Source organism: Salvelinus alpinus, chromosome 15 (assembly GCF_045679555.1).
Source record: "Salvelinus alpinus chromosome 15, SLU_Salpinus.1, whole genome shotgun sequence".
In the NCBI taxonomy this organism is placed as follows: Eukaryota; Metazoa; Chordata; class Actinopteri; order Salmoniformes; family Salmonidae; genus Salvelinus; species Salvelinus alpinus.
The window spans coordinates 41373386-41394103 of NC_092100.1; the positions used below are offsets into that span (position 1 = coordinate 41373386).

General features: G+C 44.3%; 1 protein-coding gene across 1 annotated transcript; it reads left to right on the forward strand.

Moving 5' to 3' along the window:
* The first annotated feature begins 375 nt into the window (after window positions 1–375).
* Window positions 376–20687, forward strand: LOC139540097 (PHD and RING finger domain-containing protein 1-like). The gene is made up of 19 exons (XM_071343661.1): window positions 376–1115; window positions 2081–2253; window positions 2373–2492; window positions 2628–2824; window positions 3109–3192; window positions 3481–3614; window positions 3820–3911; window positions 4060–4232; window positions 4623–4758; window positions 4844–4968; window positions 5080–5273; window positions 5494–5622; window positions 5718–5863; window positions 10421–12164; window positions 12292–13595; window positions 13908–13984; window positions 16442–16630; window positions 17034–17162; window positions 18221–20687. The coding sequence occupies exons 2-19, from the start codon at window positions 2166–2168 to the stop codon at window positions 18383–18385; spliced, it is 5226 nt and encodes a 1741-aa protein (XP_071199762.1). The 5' UTR covers window positions 376–1115; window positions 2081–2165; the 3' UTR covers window positions 18386–20687.
* The last annotated feature ends 31 nt before the right edge of the window (window positions 20688–20718 follow it).

Sequence of the window (20718 nt, forward strand, 5' to 3'; positions counted from 1 at the left end):
TAGTGCTGTGTGTGTCTGAAGCTTTATTGATACTGGCGCACAGGTTCAATAACATTACCAAGTGACCTGATTGAAGTCGAAGCCAAAGCTATCAACATAATATTGTCTGGTCGAAAATGCCAGACCATACCATTTACTTGATTGGATACAATCGGATACAGGGACAAATTATTACACGATAGATACAAAGCAACAATTAAGCAGGAATGTCTTATGCTTTAGCCTATTATGTAACAGGCCCGTCCTGGTAATACGTCATTTTTACATCAACCAGCAGAGAGCGGCAGAGCCACATAGTATGTAGGCAACCGGTATGCCCATTATTAGTCTTATGATCAGTCCGGCTACACACAGCCTACAGTAAAGTTGCACGATTGGATGGCTTTGCATGGGTAACCTATAAACTAGCTAGCCTAATAGGCAGCATAATGGTGAGCATAGGCAGTGGCATAGCGCAGTTTCGTCGGGCCCCGGAAGGTACGAGCAAGACGATGTGGTAGCTAAGAGTTCTGTGAGGAGAGAGGGGGTATATATTCAGGTCCCCCTGGTACGCAGGGAACTCAAGTCCTTGAGCCGGTCAAAAGGGCTCGATCTTTGGCAAAGGGAGTGGGATGCTAGTAGTCAAAGGAGGCAATTGTATTGCGTGCACCGGTCAGTAAAGGAAGAAGTGTGATGTAGCAGTGAGGACGTTGTGTGGAATAGACTAGGGTTTGGGCACACAGTTTTGAATGCCACGTTCTGGATGGTAGGTTGACATGAAACAGGTCTGTGTGATGAGTGATTATCAGAGGAAAAGGTGGAGCATGTGTTGACATTTTGTGAACTGTGTGATAGGGAGAGATTATGTGAAAGGGTTAGGGGTTTGTGTGGTGTAGTGAGGGGAGGAAAGGGTTGTCTAGGGCTCTATTTCACTTCCTTAGAGGAACAGAAATAATGAAGAGAATTTAATGTAGGTAGGCTCCAGTACAGTAGGTGGTGGTGTATGCGATCCGCCAACCCAATCCCAAAGAAGAAGAAGAGTGCGTTCGGCCATTTCCGTCACTCCAGCCGGCGATGTCACTCAAGAAAAATCGTGGACTGAGAAATTACGCCAAACATGTCACTCACAACTGAGGGTAGGTGTAAACACACGTTGCATGTTCGAAATCTTTTTATTTTATTTAACTAGGAAAGTCAGTTAAGAACAAACTCTTATTTACAATGACGGCCTAGGAACAGTGGGTTAACTGCAGAACGACAGATTTGTACCTTGTTTGCTCGGGGATTCGATCTAGCAACCTTTCAGTTACTGACCCAACGCTCCAACCACTAGGCTACCTGCCGCCCCAAGTATACATTAACGTATGCCTGAATAATGAGAAATTGTTAATGTATCAACATTATAGTATATGAATGTCACATGCACCGAAGATAACGAGCTTGCAAGTTATATTTAGACTCAAGCTAAAAATGGTAACGTTAGCTAACTAGCAGGCTATTCTCCAAAACAATGCAGATATCTAGCTAACATGCATTGCTAACTAGTGTTGCATAGCTAGCTAAGAATTTCCATAACTTGCACGTTTTATTTGCAAGAAGGTAAGTAGCTAGGTAACGAAGCGTATTTAAGTTTACCTAGTAACAACAGGCAACTCTTTTAGCCAGCATATATGCACAGCAGCGCACCACCACAGTCGCGCAGCGTGTTTGTTGTTGAGGAAACTGAAGCAGCAGCAGCAGTTGTTAGCTAGCTAAGCTAAACAGCTTCTATAATCTTGAAAAGGAGAACTTGGTATACATTTTTACCTCGTTTGTCAGTCTGTGCTTGTTATTTATGGCTGGCAGACTTTAACCTTTGTGTTAAATCTCTTGTCAATGGACTAACTAGCTGTCCACTTCAAGTGGCACTTGACTTGTGACATGCTAGCTGGTTTTCATATACCTCCTTCACATACCGCTATTTAATGAAGTGCTAATCTGATATTTCTACAAGCGTCTTTGTTTGTAGCAGGTGTCAATACTGAGTACACAGGAAAGCTTTGTTTGCGGGTGGACCAGGTGAAGAGCTGTGGCACTCATTTAAATGTCATGTATTTTCCAGCTACTGACAATTCATAAGTCTCACTTAAGCAGAGCCTTTGGAATTTAGCTAGAGATTGGTGCTGGAGGCTCTCTGATGTTCAGCCATGGACGAAGAGGACAGCCAGGATGAGCTGATCAACCGGAATGCCACCCACGGAAAAGGGAAAAGGCCAGCATTGTGGGCAATCTCAGGTATGGGCTCATATCCCAACATTTTATGAATAGCCTAATGAGCGAATCTTAGTACTATTGGAAAGAATACGGGAGCTAACTTTAAGGCTGTACATCCACTTTTCTTTGTCAACATCCAGATGAAGACTCAGATGATGGTGGGGAGGAATCTGAGGAGGTAGCTTCTGACAGTGGTGAGGAGGAGGAAGAACACCTCGATGGAGAGGAAGATGAGGGAGAAGAGGAGGATGATAGTGATGGTGAGAGGTTATGGAGATGTAGGCCACTGTACTCATAGGAAATAATCGGTAATGGTTCATGATACACTTTTAGTATCCAAGGTATAGACCTACTACTTGAGTTTCATAACCTCATACAACATACTTGTTCCTCAGATGATGAAGAGGAGGATTCTGTGAAGGAGGTGGAGGGTGCGGTGGGGGGAGTGTCTGCTGACTTGGCAGGTCTGAGCTCAGACGAGGACACCGAGAAATGTCCCATCTGCCTCAATTCTTTCCACAGCCAGCCTGTGGCCACACCAGAGAGCTGCAAACACTACTTCTGCCTCGACTGCATCCTTGAGTGGTCCAAGGTAGGGGGGTGACATCAGAGGGGGCAAGAAGACGGGTCAAGGGGTCAAAGCCTTTTACACACTTCAGTCTTCGTACAGACTCAAAATTATGATATTGTTGTAAGAACTAGAAGACACTAACCTGTCAAATTGATGATCATCACTGAAACTATGGACAAGAGTCACCACACCTCAGCTTTCACTTTCAATCCTATAAACTGAGGTTTTGTTAAGACAGACAGTCATGATATGTTGAAGTGTGTCCAAATGTTGTGCTTCCAAGCGTGTTTTTGTTCTTCCCTCAGAATGCAAACTCCTGTCCTGTGGACAGAATAGTCTTCAATAACATCTACCTGAGAAAATGTTACGGTGGGAAAGTGCAGAAAATGGTGAGTTAAAAAAGTTCAGACTTTCTGTAGTTGAATATAAGTATTTTATTTGCCTTTGATCATGATTTCATGTTGTGAATGTGTTGGGGTGGGGTGGGGATGTCTTTGAGAGGTAGAGAAGTAGCTACTACAGATGGCATGTGTATTCCTCATGAAGGGTGTTTGATTTATTTTGTGGCAAAGAACATTATGGTCCAAACATTGTGCAAATATGGATCATGCATGGGAGCTGCAGACAGTCACTTTCCTCTCATTGCTCTATGTCCGTGTTGTGATGGTTGAGTGCAGATCACAGTGCAGAAGCCAGTGAAGGAGGGCCAGGAGGAGGTGATAGACCTGGAGCTAGAACAGACCAGCTGTGAGGTGTGTGGGGGGAGCGACCGTGAAGACCGACTGCTGCTCTGTGACGGCTGTGATGCAGGGTGAGACACAAGCTACACACCACCTGATCTTTCTTGGATTTTTCATGATGAATTCCTGATTGTATGACATCGGCAAATCAAAATACATCCATCTGGTCATTAAAATGAACCCTTTTACCTTTTCCCCCAGTTTGTTTTATGATGATCTGATCATGTCCATGTTAACCCCTAATTTCTAACCCATCATGTCTGTGCTCCATGGAAGGTACCACATGGAGTGTCTGACCCCCCCGCTAGACGCTGTCCCTGTGGAGGAATGGTTCTGCCCAGAGTGTCAAGCCAACAACCGCCATTCAAGTAATCAGTACTATTGAGTCATTACGTCTTCCTCTGAAGAAAAAAAGTGGACAATACTCTTTGTATAAAGCAGTAGTACAGGTATTGTACAGTACAGGTAAGTCCTTTTACCAAGATCCCAGAGCTCATCAATGTTCCTGCTCCTCAGGGGGTTCAGAGGAGCAGAGCGACGTGGAGAGTCTGAGCAGCGCCCGTCCCACAACCAGTCGCTCCCGCCCCCGCACAACGGGCCCCACCCGGGCCATTGCCCGCACCCAGCAAAGCGAGAGGGTCCGCGCCAGTGTCAACCGCCACCGCATCACCCAGGCACGCACTGCACAGGTTTGGCATGATGCGTGTTGCTTCCTACTGGCTTCTTTGTTCTCCTTCACTCCGCTACTCACCACTAGTGTCAGCATCCCTTACTCTGTAGTACCGATATGCAGTATTGATATGAACGCTGTAAGCAAAGATTGTTTATTGAGCAGCATGATAATGTACATACAGAATTAAAAATTATGTTTTCCATCTATGTTATTTTGTCTCGTTTGAATGCGCTACTTGCACCAAGTAACATTTGACATGCAGGAATAGAATAGAGAGTCAGAGAGAGGTGGCTCTTCAGAGTGACGCTGCAGGCTGCCTCTCATCAGACGGCTGTGAAGTTCATGTCTTTTGACAAAATAGACAACCAAGAATCAGTAGAGTGATGCAGTGTTCCTCTGGTCTCAGGTTGCCCCCAGTTTTCTGATGCCACAGTCCACCTGGCTGGATGACACTATCAACGCAGTAGTGGCAGGACTCAACACAGCCGTGTACATACGGGACCTCACACCCCGTGCTCCATCCAGCCGACGACGCAGGACAGGTGAACACACGCACTCACACACACACACACACATACACAGCCTATCTGGGTTGTTAAAAGAGATGCATTTGCTCTGTGCCCACAGTAAAGCGCAGGAAAGGCAATAGTAAGAGGTCATCGTCTGCCACGGGTGAGAAGGGCAACTCTGCTGGCACTGGGGTGAAGAGGAGGAAACGGAGAGTGAGGAGGTCCAAGTCCAGAAGGAAAATGGTGAGACTTTACATTTTTAACACGTATAGCAGGAAAGTATAGTACCTACAACAGATTGATAGGAGTGCTCATGTTCAATCTGGCTGTGTGTATTTGCGTGTGTGTTTCTAGGTGGTGAAGAAGGAGCCTACGTCTCGTGGTCGTATAGCCCATAACCTGGGGATAGGGAATCCCAAATGGGGCTCATCCCTTCCCTCTGTGTACCGGCCTACAGAAACCACTCTGGGCAGTATGAGAGCTGACATAGGAGCTGCTTCGCTCTCTGTCTATGGAGACCCCTTTGACCTGGACCCCTTCACTGACAGGTCTGTCTCAGGCAAAACTCACAACCATAAGATAACATAGTACTTTATTCAACCAGAAAGTGGAAATCTCCAGTTAATGCCAGAACAACACTGAACATATAGACAACAATCATTTTTAACAAAACCATGAATTGAAAAAGAAACTCGGAAAATAACAAGCAATTGTGGAATGCACCCAAACCCTTTTCTGAATGTTGAGTGGTTGTTGATCCCACCCCAGGAATGAAGAGGAGGAAGAGCATGCCTCGGCCATGACATCACTGCTGGAGGCTAAGAGGCATGGTTTATCTCGCTCTGCCCTCCGCTCGCACCAGCCTGTGGCCCGACCAATCACTGCTGGCCTCTCCAGGTACCCCTTCTCATCTCCTCCCACGTTATGTTGTTACGTAGCTCACATCCTTCAATATGGCACATGTGTGACCTGTGGTTGCCATGGTGTTGTAGGCGGGGCCCAAGCCTGCCCCAGGTGGCGGCGTTGGCCCCAGTGCCTGACCTTCTGGGCAGCATCCTATCAGGACAGAGCATGCTGCTGATGGACAGCTCAGATGTGGTCATCAACAGAGACGGATCCCTCAAGGCTACCAAACCAGGTGGGCTGCTAGGGTTTCTTCCTTTAGTTCAATCTCTTGTCCTTTCTCTTTCTTTCTGCTAATATTTTTGTTTTCCGTATCTAATATCGGCTATTCAAGAACTAGTGAACGTCTTATTTAGGGCTGACCTCATTTAGTTGTCTTTAGTCGAGCAGTCACAATTTTTAAAATATATTTTTTCATTTTTCCACTCTGATTCGTGCCTGTCTCAATGGACTAATCCATTGCGGAGGCCACGTGGATGGTATAGTCCATCACTCTAAGACATGATACTGAAATTCAATATGGTTATATTATGTAAAACGAATGGTGCAACACTAATAAATCTAATATTATTTTATGGATATGGTCGCTGTCCACAGTACTGAAACATCATCTTCAGTGTGCAGTAGAACTGGCGCCTTTCCCTATGTTGTTCTGTGCATAACAGCAAAATGAACCAGCATATTGGGATTGAGAACAATGCGGCGGAGGCAGCAGAGACGAGGAAACAGCCCTGGCCTTAAACCCTATTCAGACAGGATTAGTTTTACTGGGGCTGGTCGGGTAATGTAATTATGTGCACAAGCACAACACCACATCTGTCATTTTAGTTCTGTCTGAATCTGCCATGGCAGTAATTTGTACATGGCAGGAGAGTAACAATTCCAGCCAGAATAATCTACATTTCTTTGGTGAACTCCAATGTCTGAGTTTGACAGGTGTTGCTCACGGTTTGAGCAAGAAAACAATAACTGATTCGATAAATTGAACGAAGTGCTGCGCATAGCCATATATATATATATATGAAGGGACTACATGCATCAACTTTCACAGTGATTGCTTTTGTTCATATGTTTTGTGCACATGAATAGCATATTGCCAAATGCACCAGTAAAAAATATTACACCTATTCAATGTAACCCTTGCTGTTAACAGATCTCAAAGCAGCATACAACTGACCTAAACGTGACCTAAAAGTTCACTTTCGCATCCATAGCCTTAAAATGCATCTCAAGTGCAAGTGCACTGTTTAGCTCACGTCTGAAGGCTGTGGGGCCTTTAGGACGTCTACTGCAGATCGCTGAAATATCCTACTTTCACACTTCGTCAATTAAAATATTATGGCAACACTATACCAAAGATGGTTTGGTATGGTTTAGAAACTTGGGAACCAAGCTCGAGTTATCAGTGTAGCCCTGTTATCGTCTCGACTTGTTGAAATATCTTCACACCTAGAAAAAAATCTCCAGGCTTCCGTCATCTGTCATTTTATAGTAAAACATAATTACATGGGGCAGTTTAGGAAAAAACAAATCCCGTCCGAATCTTCCTCTGGAATAACGGATATTCTGGGGTAATAATTACATAACCAACGTTCTCTAGTAATACTAGTCCCATTGCGAATAGGGCTTAGCCTGATTCTCTAAGCAAATTGAGGAGAGGGCAAACCCCAACTTAATTAGGTCTATAATCAATAGCCTAACAGTTAAATGTGCCTGGCTTTATAAATCATCCATGTTTACACTACATGACCAAAAGTATGTCGACACCTGCTCATCGAACATCTCATTCCAAAATCATGGGCATTAATATGGAGTTGGTCCCAACTTTGCTGCTACAACAGCCTCCACCCTTCTGGGAAGGCTTTCAACTAGATGTTGGAACATTGATGCAGGGACTTGCTTCCATTCAGCCACGAGCATTAGTGAGGTCGGGCACTGATGTTGGGCGATTAGGCCTGGCTAGCAGTCGGCGTTCCAATTCATCACAAAGGTGTTCGATGGGGTTTAGGTCAGGGCTCTGTGCAGGCCACTCAAGTTCTTCCACACCGATCTCACAAACCCTTTCTGTATGAGCCTTACTTTGTGCACGGTAACATTGTCATGCTGAAACAGAAAAAGGTCCTTCCCCAAAATGTTAGAATTGTTGATTATGTCATTGTAGCGTTAAGATTTCCCTTCACTGGAACTAAGGGGCCTAGCCCGAACCATGAAAAACAGCCCCAGACCATTATTCCCTCTACCAAACTTTATAGTTATGACTATGCATTGGGGCAGGTAGCGTTCTCTTAGCATCCGCCAAACCCAGATTCATCCGTTGGACTGCCAGATGGTGAAGCATTCATCACTCTAAAGAACGCGTTTCCACTGCTCCAGAGTCCAATGGCGGCGAGCTTTACACCACTCTAGCCGACACTAGGCATTGCGCATGGTGATCTTAGGCTGGTGTGCGGCTGCTCGGCCATGGAAACCCATTTCATGAACCTCCAGACGAACAGTTCTTGTGCTGACGTTGCTTCCAGAGGCATTTTGGAACTCTGTAGTGAGTGTTGCAACCGAGGACAGACGATTTTTGTCCCGTTCTGCGAGCTTGTGTGGCCTACCACTTCTTTGCTGAGTTTTTTAAAAGTTTTTTTTTTTAGGGGGTGGACCAACTTTAATATTGCGGATAGATTGTTGCTTCCATCAATGTAATTGTCTGCATCATTTCCTATCCCCCATATATTTTTTGTATGTATACAGTTGAAGCTGGAAGTTTACATACACCTTAGCCAAATACATTTAAACTCAGTTTTTCACAATTCCTGACATTTAATCCTAGTAAGAATTCGCTGTCTTAGGTCAGTTAGGATCACCACTTTATTTTAAGAATGTGAAATGTCATAATAATAGTAGAGAGAATTATTTATTTCAGCTTTTATTTCTTTCATCACATTCCCAGTGGGTCAGAAGTTTACATACACTCAATTAGATTTTGGTAGCATTGCCTTTAAATTGTTTAACTTGGGTCAAACGTTTCAGGTAGCTTTTCACAAGCCTCCCACAATAAGTTGGGTGAATTTTGGCCCATTCCTTCTGACAGAGCTGGTGTAACTGAGTCAGGCTTGTAGGCCTCCTTGCTCACACACGCTTTTTCAGTTCTGCCCACACATTTTCTATAGGATTGAGGTCAGGGCTTTGTGATGGCCACTCTAATATCTTGACTTTGTTGTCCTTAAACCATTTTGCCACAACTTTGGAAGTATGCTTGGTCATTGTCCATTTGGAAGACCCGTTTGCGACCAAGCTTTAACTTCCTGACTGATGTCTTGAGATGTTGCTTCAATATATCCACATAATTTTCCTGCCTCATGATGCCATCTATTTTGTGAAGTGCACCAGTCCCTCCTGCAGCAAAGCACCCCCACAACATGATGCTGCCTCCCCCGTGCTTCACGGTTGGGATGGTGTTCTTCGGCTTGCAAGCGTCACCTTTTTTCCTCTTTTTCCTCCTCTCAATGGTCATTATGGCCAAACAGTTATATTTTTGTTTCATTAGACCAGAGGACATTTCTCCAAAAAGTACGATCTTTGTCCCCATGTGCAGTTGCAAACCGTAGTCTGGCTTTTTTATGGCGGTTTTGGAGCAGTGGTTTCTTCCTTGCTGAGTGGCCTTTCAGGTTATGTCGATATATGACTCGTTTTACTGTGGATATAGATACTTTTGTACCTGTTTCCTCCAGCATCTTCACAAGGTCCTTTGCTGCTGTTCTGGGATTGCACTTTTCGCACCAAAATACGTTCATCTCTAGGAGACAGAATGCGTCTCCTTCCTAAGCAGTATGACGGCTTGGTCCTGTGGTGTTTAAACTTGCGTACTATTGTTTGTACAGATGAACGTGGTACCTTCAGGCGTTTGAAAACTGCTCCCAAGGATGAACCAGACTTGTGGAGTTCTACAATTTTTTTGTCTGCTGTCTTGGCTGATTTCTCTAGATTTTCCCATGATGTCAAGCAAAGAGGCACTGAGTTTGAAGGTAGGCCTTGAAATACATCCACAGGTACACCTCCAATTGACTCAAATGATGTCAATTAGCCTATCAGAAGCTTCTAAAGCCATGACATCATTTTCTGGAATTTTCCAAGCTGTTTAAAGGATCAGTCAACTTAGTGTATGTGAACTTCTGACCCACTGGAATTGTGATTAAGTGAAATAATATCTGTAAACAATTGTTGCAAAAATTACTTATCATGCACAAAGTAGATGTCCTAACCGACTTGCCAAAACCTATAGTTTGTTAACAAGAAATTTGCGGAGTGGTTGAAAAAGAGTTTGAATGGCTCCAACCTAAGTGTATGTAAGCTTCCGACTTCAACTGTAGGTAACAGAACTTTTCAGTTAGAAACTAAAATGCTGTGGTGCCTTTTCGCTGCAGTAGGGAGGAGAGCGAGACAACGTGCGCCAGTCACACAGGCACACTGTCATTTTTGTTTTAACCACGTGACCATTGGGCTCTTTCTTGAGTCATTTGTGTTTCTTAATTATTTAATCAAACAGTGTGAAGAAAGCATCAGACAAGCTCAGTGCATATGTAGTTGTTTTTATTCAAACACATGGGGCGATTCTGTCTATATATGGAAAAATAAGTTTAAACATTTTGACAGGAACAGGACGACTCGTCGACCAAGATTTTTTTATAGTCGGGGACAACCCTAGTTTTATTGCTTGTCTATCATTGAATTTGAAGTCTGTTGGATTCTGTGTTAAACAGCAGAATAAGGGTTAGTAAATGGTTGTCTTGTGTTTGTATTGTAGTGGGTGTGTCGTCTTCGTCCAGGCTGGGCAGCAGTAGGAGCAGCAGCTCTGGTGAATCAGTAGCCCAGAACCACTCAGGGATGTCCCCTAACCCAGCAGCAGTCAGCTCCCTCTCTCTCCCCACTAACGGAGACCTGGGGGTGGGACCCTCCTGTAGTCCCCTGAACAGGCCGTCCCTCATCTCCCCAGGGCCCTGCTCGTCCCCTCTCACCCCCTCATCCCCCCGCCCGGCCAGCCACAGCCAGACTTCCCCGCCTCCCAGACCCAGCCCTAGTCCTGGACACAGCCACTGGGGGGCCACTGGTGTACAACTCCCCCATGGGACCCAGAGGGAAGCCACCTCTACCTCCACTCCTATCCCAGACTCTCGGTCAAGCGGGAGGGAGACCGTGCCACCACAGCCCCAGGCTAAGAAGGCTGCCCCTAAACCAGTATGGGAAGCACCAGTATCGGTGCTTCCCAGGATACCAAAGATAAAACGGGAGAGTGGTGGGCTAACAAATGGCAGTGTCAGTAGAGGGGGTAGTAGTAGCTGTGCTAATGGTAATGGCTTCCCTGAGGCCTGTGTGAACAGCCTGGGTGGGAACAGGGGTAGGCAGCCAAGGGTGGACCAGCAGCAGCAGGGCAGGACAGAGGGCCAGACCCAGAGACCAGAGCGAGCAGGCTCTTTGTCTGCCTTCTCCAGCTCCTTTTCCTCTTCCTCTGATTCCCCAGCCAACCCGGCATTGGCATCCACGGTATGCTTCCGGATCAATGCCAGTGGGAATGCGTGGCACGCCCGACAGCTTAGCAATGCCTCAGCAATGGTTGCCGCTGGCAACAGTCAAGAACCACTGTCCACGGAAGAAGAAGAGGCGGCGAAGAGGAGAAGAGAGGAGCGCAGCAGCAAACAGAGGCCCCCGGCCACCTCACACACACAGGTCAAAGAGGAGGAGGGGGATATATACGACCCCTTCCACCCAACAGGCTCAGACTCCAACGCCTCAGAAAGTGAAGGAGAGAGCCATGCTGGGGGGAAACCATCCATGGCGCACAAGGAATGTGCCATCTACCAGGTGAAAGCTGAGGCAATGGAAAATAGGGTGTCACTGGAGAGGGATGAGGGCTCAGGAGAAGTTCTGGATGTGAAGAGCGAGGCAGACACGGCAAAGCCTTGTCACGGCCCACACAACGCACCCAGGTCTGGGATGACTGGCACCAGCACACCCCTGTCCCAGAGACATGTCCCTGGGAAGAGAGAGAGGAAAGAACAAGGGGGCGAGAATGGGCAGCACGGGCAGACGGGCAAGAGTAGAGATCCCCAGAGCCAGAAGACTGATAATTTCTCATCCAGCTCAGCTTCAAGCCACCACGTCAACAAGATGGTGAAGACCGAGATCAAGTCAGAGCCCCAGGACAGCCCCCCCAAGTCCCCGTCCTGGTCTAAATCAAACTCCAGGCCCTCAGGCCATGGGAGGAAAACATCCAAAGGTGGGGGGTCTTCCACGGAACGGCGGTCCACCTCAAACAGCCCGGAGGCAGGCAGGAGAAGGGGAGACAAGGCCCCGGAGCAGCAAGGGAGGAAGAGGGGAGACGAGGAGGATAAGAGAGAAGAGGGGGGTGAGAGAAGGCCCAGGCGTTCAGAATCGAGGGAGAGGAGACTGCGTCGTTCTCCATCAGACAGCTCCACTTCTGAGGCCTCTGAGAGGTCTCGCAAGAAGAAGACACGGTCATGTTCGCTCTCCAAAGACAGGAGGCGCTCCAGGTAATAATGTCATTCTGTGATAATGTCAATTCTGTGTGCAGTGATTTTGTGGTCTTTTAATAATAATATAATAAATTATGAAATATATGCTGTTATTATAATACCTCGTATTATTATTTTGATTTAGGTCGAGGTCGGGGTCTGGCTCCAGCAGCAGAGAGCGGCCCCAGAGTAGGAAGCAGAAGATGGGGAGCAGGGAGAGGAATGACAGCAGAGGAAGTGAGAGAGAGAAGGGTCGGCCATCAAAGACCAAGAAGCGAGGTCGCTCGCAGTCTCGCTCGCGGTCCAGGGAGAGGAGGAAAGACCACTCACGATCACAACCATCATCCTCTGGGTCAAAAAACAGGGTTGATGTGCGGTCAAAAGACAAGAAGAGGCCGAGGTCCAGGTCGCGGTCCAGAGAGAGGAGAAAAGAAGAGGGGTCGTCACAGGGCACACACAGACCAGGGTCTTTCTCAACCACCTCCTCCAAAGAGCTAGAAGAACAGGAAGAGAAGAAAAGAGAGAAAGCGCTTACTCGGAAAGAGGAGAGAGAGGCTGAAGAAGAGAGAAAAGAGCGAGAGATCAAACAAGAGATGCCTTCCTCTTCTTCAGGACTCAAACCTCACTCTCTCCTCTCTGTCTACCACGTGAAAAAGGAGAGTGAAGGCAATGAATTTAGAACAGAGAAGCACGCCTCTCTCTCAGCAAAACTGCTCAAGGAGTCGAAGCTGCTCAAAGAAATCAAAAAAGAGATACTGCCTGCCTTTGATATGTTTGAAGAATCACTGGATAGTAAACCAATCAGGGAAGAAAAACCTCTGTCAATGTTCAGCGAGTTCAAGGACTTGCAAGAGCACAAGGAGATCAAAAAGGAAAAACCTCCCCCCCTCATAAACGAGGCGTGCGCCCTCCCCACCTCAGACATAACCGAACAAAAAGACCAGGTATTAAAGGAAACCAAGACTGAGCCCATCTGGCTTGAGCTGCCTCAACAACTGACCTCCATCACTGCTCCCCCCACAGGCCAACCCAGCCCCAGCTTCTCAACACTCCGCACCAACCCTGTCCCTGCTCCTTCTCAGGTTGCAGTGACTACAGCCTGCCAGCAGGTGGCCCCATCCCTGCCTCTAGTACCAAAGGCCCTCACAGAGACCCCTCCATCTGTCCAAACCATCCCAGTGAAAAAAGAGGTAGAGGAGCATTCCGACTATGAACTTGATGACATGGACGTGGACATGATGCTGGACAGTCTGGACTATGTGAAGAGTGAGAAAGCAGAGCCAGGAGGAGAGAAAGGGGAGGCTGGGGTTAAAGAGGCGAAGGAGGGCGAAGGGGAGGACGAAGAGGTGAAGACAGTCACGCCAGGTGTTAAAGCCAAACCCTCGGTGAAGAGAGTCACCTGGAACCTACAGGAACCAGATGGACCACAGCCAGAGAAGACTGGCAGTAGTGAGTATTATTGTACATTTTCAAATATTCTACATTTTCTATTCTTATTGTTGTTGCATTGTTGAGAGGTGAACCTCCATGTAAGCATGTCATTGTACTGTGTACACCAAGTGTTCCTGTGCATATGACAAAGAAACGTAATTCATTGTGTATACAATTTAAGCCTACCACAATCAGGATTGACCCAATCAGAGCCCTTACATGTTATATTACAGAACTTTTTCTAGTCAGCTGTTTGACTCCGGTTCAGAAACTACCTCTAATTCACATAACACAGAGAGGGTCATAGCGTGTGTGTATTCTCTGTCTCAGAGCTGGCCCTCTACAAACTGAAGCTCAAACAGGAGGGAGCTCGCAGACCTGCCTCCTCCACCCAGGCTTCCAATCAGGTATGGCTCAGCCACCTCATCACATACACACCTCTTCCTTACTTCTCAGAAACATAGATGCATTCGTGCATTAGGTTGGCCTGCCTACTTACCTAGATAACTATTTTGTACTTCAGGCCTCTACTGCTGTATGCTGCCTTTCTTTCCTGCTAATATGTACACTGAACAAAAATATAAACACAACATGTAAAGTGTTTCATGAGCTGAACAAAAAATGAGTTTCATGGTTTCATGAGCTGAACAAAAAATCCCAGAAATTTGCCATACTCACAAAAAGCTTATTCCTCTCAAATGTTGTGCACAAATTTGTTTACATCCCTGTTAGTGAGAATTTCTCTTTTGCCAAGATAATCCATCCAAGGTGTGGCATATCAAGAAGCTGATTTAAAAAGCATGCTCATTACACAGGTGCACCTTGTGCTGGGGGGCAATAAAAGGCCACTTTAAATGTGCTGTTTTGTCACACAGTTTTGCCACAGATGTCTCAAATTCTGATTGGCTAGGCCTGGCTCCCCAGTGTGTGGGCCTGGCTGCCAAGTGGGTGGGCCCATGGCTGCACCCCTGCTCAGTCATGTGAAATCCATAGATTAGGGCCTAATGTATTAATTTCAATTGACTTTCCTCATATGAACTGTAACTTAGTAAACTCTTTGAAATTGTTGCACGTTGCATTTATATTTTTGTTCTGTATAGTTATGATCAATGTTCCCCCTCATTTTTTTTTGTTGACACTGAGCAAATTTCAGGTCTGCTGAGTTCAAATTCTGTGCAACTTCCAGCGCGTGTTTACTCTGAACACTGCGGCTGTACCCTCTTTAAGTTAGTTTTAATGGTGGTCAAGTAGGCTACTGTGGCTATTTGATGATAATGTATGTCTACCAGAGTGGCCTACCATCAAAAACAATGGACAAAATGTATCCCATTTTAACATGGAAATAGCTGTTCTATCATTCAGCCTACAGTAGCAGCCAATGTGTGGAGTTCAATGTAGGCCTACATTCCATGAGACTTTAGAAAAAACATGCATGGCTGGACACTAACCTGTTTATCCACTTGTCCTTCAGACAAGGAGGTGACTGAAAATGTTGTTGTTTGATACAGGAAACAACTTTACAAAATAAAATGTATTATTATTTCCATACCATTATTACAGAGAATCAGACACATTATGCTACCCTCTGCCTATTGGCTACTGTCCCTTTAAGACAAAAAAAGCTCTTGCTTTTCAAAGAAGTCTAGAAATGTACACGTTTTGTGTTCTTGTAGTCAGCAATATATAACTGGGCTAATAACTCACTAACTGGCAAAAGATATTAACAAAATGTGCATACATGGCTACATGCAGCTCTTGCTTTGATCTCAAAACAAACGCATCTACTCAAGACTACAGCTGTAAAAACAGTCCAGTACAATGTAAATGGTACAGCTCAATATATGGCAATGGCCTATTTGCATATAGGCCTACTGCACCTCTGATTGGTAATGCCGCCGCACTGGTCTGTGTAAACTGTAGAGAATAGGGTGAGTGGTGCGCAATATAAACCTACTCCGAAGCGTTCTGCGAACAGCAACATCTCTTGCATAAATCGTTTTGTTTCGATATGTTGCATTGAAAGTGGCTAATATTTCATTGACTCGATCACAATTTCAACAGTAAAGGGAAACTAGAAAGTTGAGTGAAGTTCAATATCGTGCTTCTCTCCGTGTGTGCTAGTCTGGGGGAGCTGCGTAGCAGTCTCGGGTCTAGTTTAGAGGGAACTTTGGTTATGATCAATCAGTATGGAATTCACTATGAAATGGCACCTAGTCACAGCATCATACTGCTGGCCGGTCATATCAATAATATAAAGTAGACGTACTGATGATCTTTACAGATATCTGTGATTTAGTGCTCCAAAACATTCAGCACAAAATGTTTCTGTAATTAACATGCATCTCTCCTGAAAGGCCACAGAGTGGCAGTCTGTCTTTTTTTTTTTAACTCGGAGAGCAGTTGTTGTGGCTGTCAGCGTAAAGCCATTGCCGATCACATGGGTCTATAGAGAGATCATGTGACAGAAACTGAAACTGATAAAGCAGCGTTTCACAGTGAAATGAAAGTACAAGCCTTTCTTGGGAAATATAAACTGTAGAACGGAAGAATGTTACACGTCAGAGGCTTTTATGTGCTGGGAATACCATAGCACAATAACACAATTCCTGCTAGGTCTCGATGAGACAATAGATGGTTGAGATATATGCCAATGTTTATTTTATTAGTTAGGTAATATTGCTGTTGTGATTTAAGAACATGAAATAGAATAGTTAAAATAAAAATTTTAATATTGTACTGTAATTTACCAACACCTAAAATCTTTTGTAATTCCTCCATTAACATAAATGCACTATTTATGTGAACATTTAACTTGCGCACACATCTCAAATTGGGACATAGTCAGTAAACCTTCCCACCCATAGGAGGACGCCTTGGGTGCTACGTCACCACCTGACCCCAAGGTTCAGAGCACCAAGAGGGCCAGTGTGTCTGTAGTGCTCCCCAGTGCGCCCTCCAGCTCCAACAGCCTACCACAAGTAGGGCTCTCCAAACCTGTCCAGGGGGAACCCAATGAAGCCCCAGGAGAGGATGATGCTTCCAGAAACGATAATGTGAGTCTGAGAGAAAGACAATAATGGTCTTCAAATGTATCATTGCACACTTGGGTGATATCTATGTGTATACAGTGCATTCAGAAAGTATTCAGACCATTTACCTTTTCCACATTTTGTTATGTTACAGCCGTATTCTAAAATTGATTAAATTGTTTTTTCCCCCTCATCAATGTCCATTGTTTTTCGCTTTGTCATTATGGGGTATTGTGTGTAGATTGAAGAAAAAAATACAATTTAATAAATTTTAGAATAAGGCTGTAACGTAACAAAATGTGGAAAAAGTCAAGGGGTCTGAATACTTTCTGAATGCACTGTATATATGTCCTTGTATACTTCTTGCCAACAAATGACCAGACCTCTTCGTAGTGTATGTTGACTAATCACCGGTGTCTATCCTCAGTATATAAAGAAGCTTCACATGCAGGAGAGAGCCATAAAGGAGGTGAAACTGGCAATCAAGCCCTTCTACCAGAAGAAAGACATCACGAAGGAAGAGTACAAGGAAATTGTACGCAAGGCTGTCCAGAAGGTATACCTGATAATTGGCTCAATTTGTCATGTGGTTTGCAATTCCAAATTAAAATGATTTTTTACGGGAACTGGAGAACATGCACATAATAATGAAACCAAAGATGTTTATCATGGGAGTAAATCTTTAGATCAGGTGTCTTTCATTGGTTGATGTAGGGGCTTGTCCCAACCTGTGTAATATGAGAGTTTAGATTTACAAAAATCGACTGAGTCTTCCACTAATTCTTGCAGTACATGACGAAAGACAGCCTGTGGCTGTGTTTCAAACTCATAAAAGACACACCGTCATCGCCTTATGCCCTTGGGAAGATTGGAACGTAAGCCCCTCAGTCCTCGTTTTTGATCGAGTTTGTGAGTGTACAATTATGTTCACTTCGGGGCCTGAAACACCCCATAATTCAATTCGCGATGATTGTACATCCGCTAAAAAAAGTCAGCCAAAACTTAAAACCTCAACGTTAATATGGATAAGTCAACATACAAGTGTAAGTGAAAACTGATGTAAAAAGGTTAGAAATTGTGCTACTAATGCACATGACGGCACAAACACGTCTAGTAAAAGTAATTATGTTTTTGTTTGGTTATCTTTTGGAATTTGTAGAAATAAAAAAAAATCTTCAGAAGTTCCAGCTAGGCAGGCTAACATTAGTTAGCTAATTCATTTGCTAGTTATCATACAGTAGGCGTAGATTAATAATTATTTAGTTAATATAAGTAGACATGCAATCATAATTGACTGTAGCGCATATAAAGCACCCACAAGCTACCGGTGGCTGAAAACACAATCATCAAGGGATGAACAAGTGACGAATTTCCAGGCAAGGGGGGGTCATTTTAAAAATCATTCCTCCCTCCCTCCCTTGCCCTGCAAGTGTAAACATGTCAGATGTCATCAGAAGTGTCCACTTAATTTGAGGGCTGAGGGGATAGGGTGTGTCTTTTAAGTGTTTGGAATGCAGCCCTTGTGTTTCACCGTGGATTAAAAATAAAATAATTTGACTGTTTCTAAATTGCTTCTCTAACTTGTATATGATTTGTTTTCCATTGTGATTCCAGGTCTGCCACAGTAAGAGTGGAGAGATCAACCCTGTGAAAGTGGCCATCCTGGTCAAAGCCTATGTGGACAAATACAAACATGACAGGAAACACAGGAAAGGAGAGGATGGAGGGAAGACAGAGGAGGCAGAAACTGATAGAACAAACGATCCAGAGACCCCATGAAATCATCCACAAGCATTCAGCCATATTCAGCCATTTTCACTAATTTAATAATTTCTGTTATCTTATCATGTCACAGGTTTTTAGGGGACTCAAGCAAGGGCTTAGAGAAAGAGTGGCTCCAAATTTGATTTGTCTTTCATAGTTTTTAGGTGCGATAAAGTTATGTTCTGTCCATAGTAATTCACAGTTTCACAAAATCATGGAAGAGCCGTTTCGTTGAAAGAAGATGTGCAAGTAACTTTTACTGCACCCAATGTTGTCTGGCACTTTGATTACCACTGACTGCCAAGCATCTGTTTTGAATTGAATTTGTTTCCAGGTTCACCCGGGGCCAGACCATGTAGATGTACTTTGTTGGTCTAGCTTGGTCTACTCTGTATGAGGCTAGCACAGAGATTCTGTCTTAAAGAGACAGCTCTCAGTCAGATAGCCTTTCAGTCAAGAGAGGCTAAGGGATAATGTGAAGCAGCTATTTCTACTGGCAAAATGTCTGAATAGAAGCAGTGGTGGCTTTTTATTTTGTATCTTTTGGGCAGTAGAGGGGTATTTTTAAAAGAATGCCACAATGCAGAAAAATACCAGTATGCAATTTTTTGGGAAAAGGAAAAGGAGAAACAATTATTTCAGATTTTAGATTTGGTGTAAATATTGATTTTGAATGATCATTATGTACGCCCTTCCAGTTGTTAGCAGCCTACCGGGAATTCACAAATGTATATTGTTTATGGTCCTGGATGAAGTTTGTTGTTTTTGTGAATGTCTCAGTGCTATGGAACTGTGGATCCGATGGAGTGCTGGTTGACCATACAGTATGTGGCTCTGCACATAGTGTCTGTCCTCTTCAGTGGTGCTCAGATTGTCAACGCTCCTCTGGTCTCTATTGGCAGAATACTAACTTGAGATGAGGGCACACAACTCAGACTTCCTCAAAAAATCTCCCATTGATCATCAATGCATGGTTGTTGAGAAAGTTTGAGTTGTGTGAATTTTCTCAAGTTTGGACTAGGCCCAAAGTGTCTACTGGTTTTAATCCTACCTTTTCATCAGGTTTTGATTAAGACAGTAAACCAGGTGATGTGACTGCATTCATCAGCTTTAATTTATCAATTGACCAGTCATTTGCCAATGATTAGTGAAAACCAGCAGACACTGGAGTTTATATACGTTTTGTGAATACTGCACCTTCACCTGTGTTTTCTCTTAGTTTAACGTTCGTCTAGAATCAATTGGCTAGTCCTGTTGTATATTTGCAACAGGCTAACAAGTCATAAGACAAAGCTTATCATGCCTGTCTTGCAGCCTAATCAATGTTTTTCCCATTTCTTCACACATTCACACTTGGTTATGAACTCAACTAGTTGCTCACATTTCTTCTGAAAGACTGTTCAATTCCAAAAGCTTATTTTCCAGTTTGAATAATGTGCAATAACCCTTATTCTTGACACTGGTCGGCCAGAGTTTGTTCTTTGTCACAAACAAACTAGATTTGTTTTAGTCCTTGCAAATATTGGCACACTTGTAGTTGCGAACTTGGAAATTGTTAATCAAGTAATAATCCATAATCCTAGTTAAGGCCAGGATGTTTTTGATAACGACATGACCTGACAAACACTCTTAACGAGGGGCCAAAGGATTTCCTAGTCAGGTGTCGTGGGTGGGAGAAACCCCTGGCCCTAGTCATACGGTATTCAATTCATGCCATTCGTAATCACTGTTTCTCATTGGTGGAAGTGGTTCACTTCCTTCCTGCTAATGAATACTTCTTACAACTGTACCTGAAAACGGTTGACCTTCTCTACTTATTTTCAAAGACTCCTCTAGATCTCTTCTAAAAGTGTATTTGTAGAAAGGTGCGTTAAAGTATATCCCCCTATCTTTTCCATTTTGTCGTTGGCATGTTCCCATTCTGTGTGTGTAGTAGAATGGATGTGTGTGGACCTGCCACCTGTCTTGTCCTATACCTATATTCACATTTCAAATCGGTCCCTAGATTATATCTGCTTGGCACTTCTGTAGACCTAAAAGGATTGGATTGGTGTATCAGAGGGCCAGATGGAGTTGCTACCAAATTGTGTATACTGTACCTGCAGTATCTGATCCTTTCAGATCTACTTGAAGTGTCTCGGGGTTGATTGGAATTGAGTTTACGTACTTTGTTTTTGAGAGGAGTGGGGAAAGGAGGTGCTTGAGTTAAATGTATTTTGTTTTTTCTCCTTCATTACTTGATCTTATAGGGCAAGTGCTTCAGAGGGAACACAAAATGATAACTAAGTAAAATAAAATACATTTTTGTCCCAATTTACTTTTTTTGTGGTGTTCATGTTTTACTAACA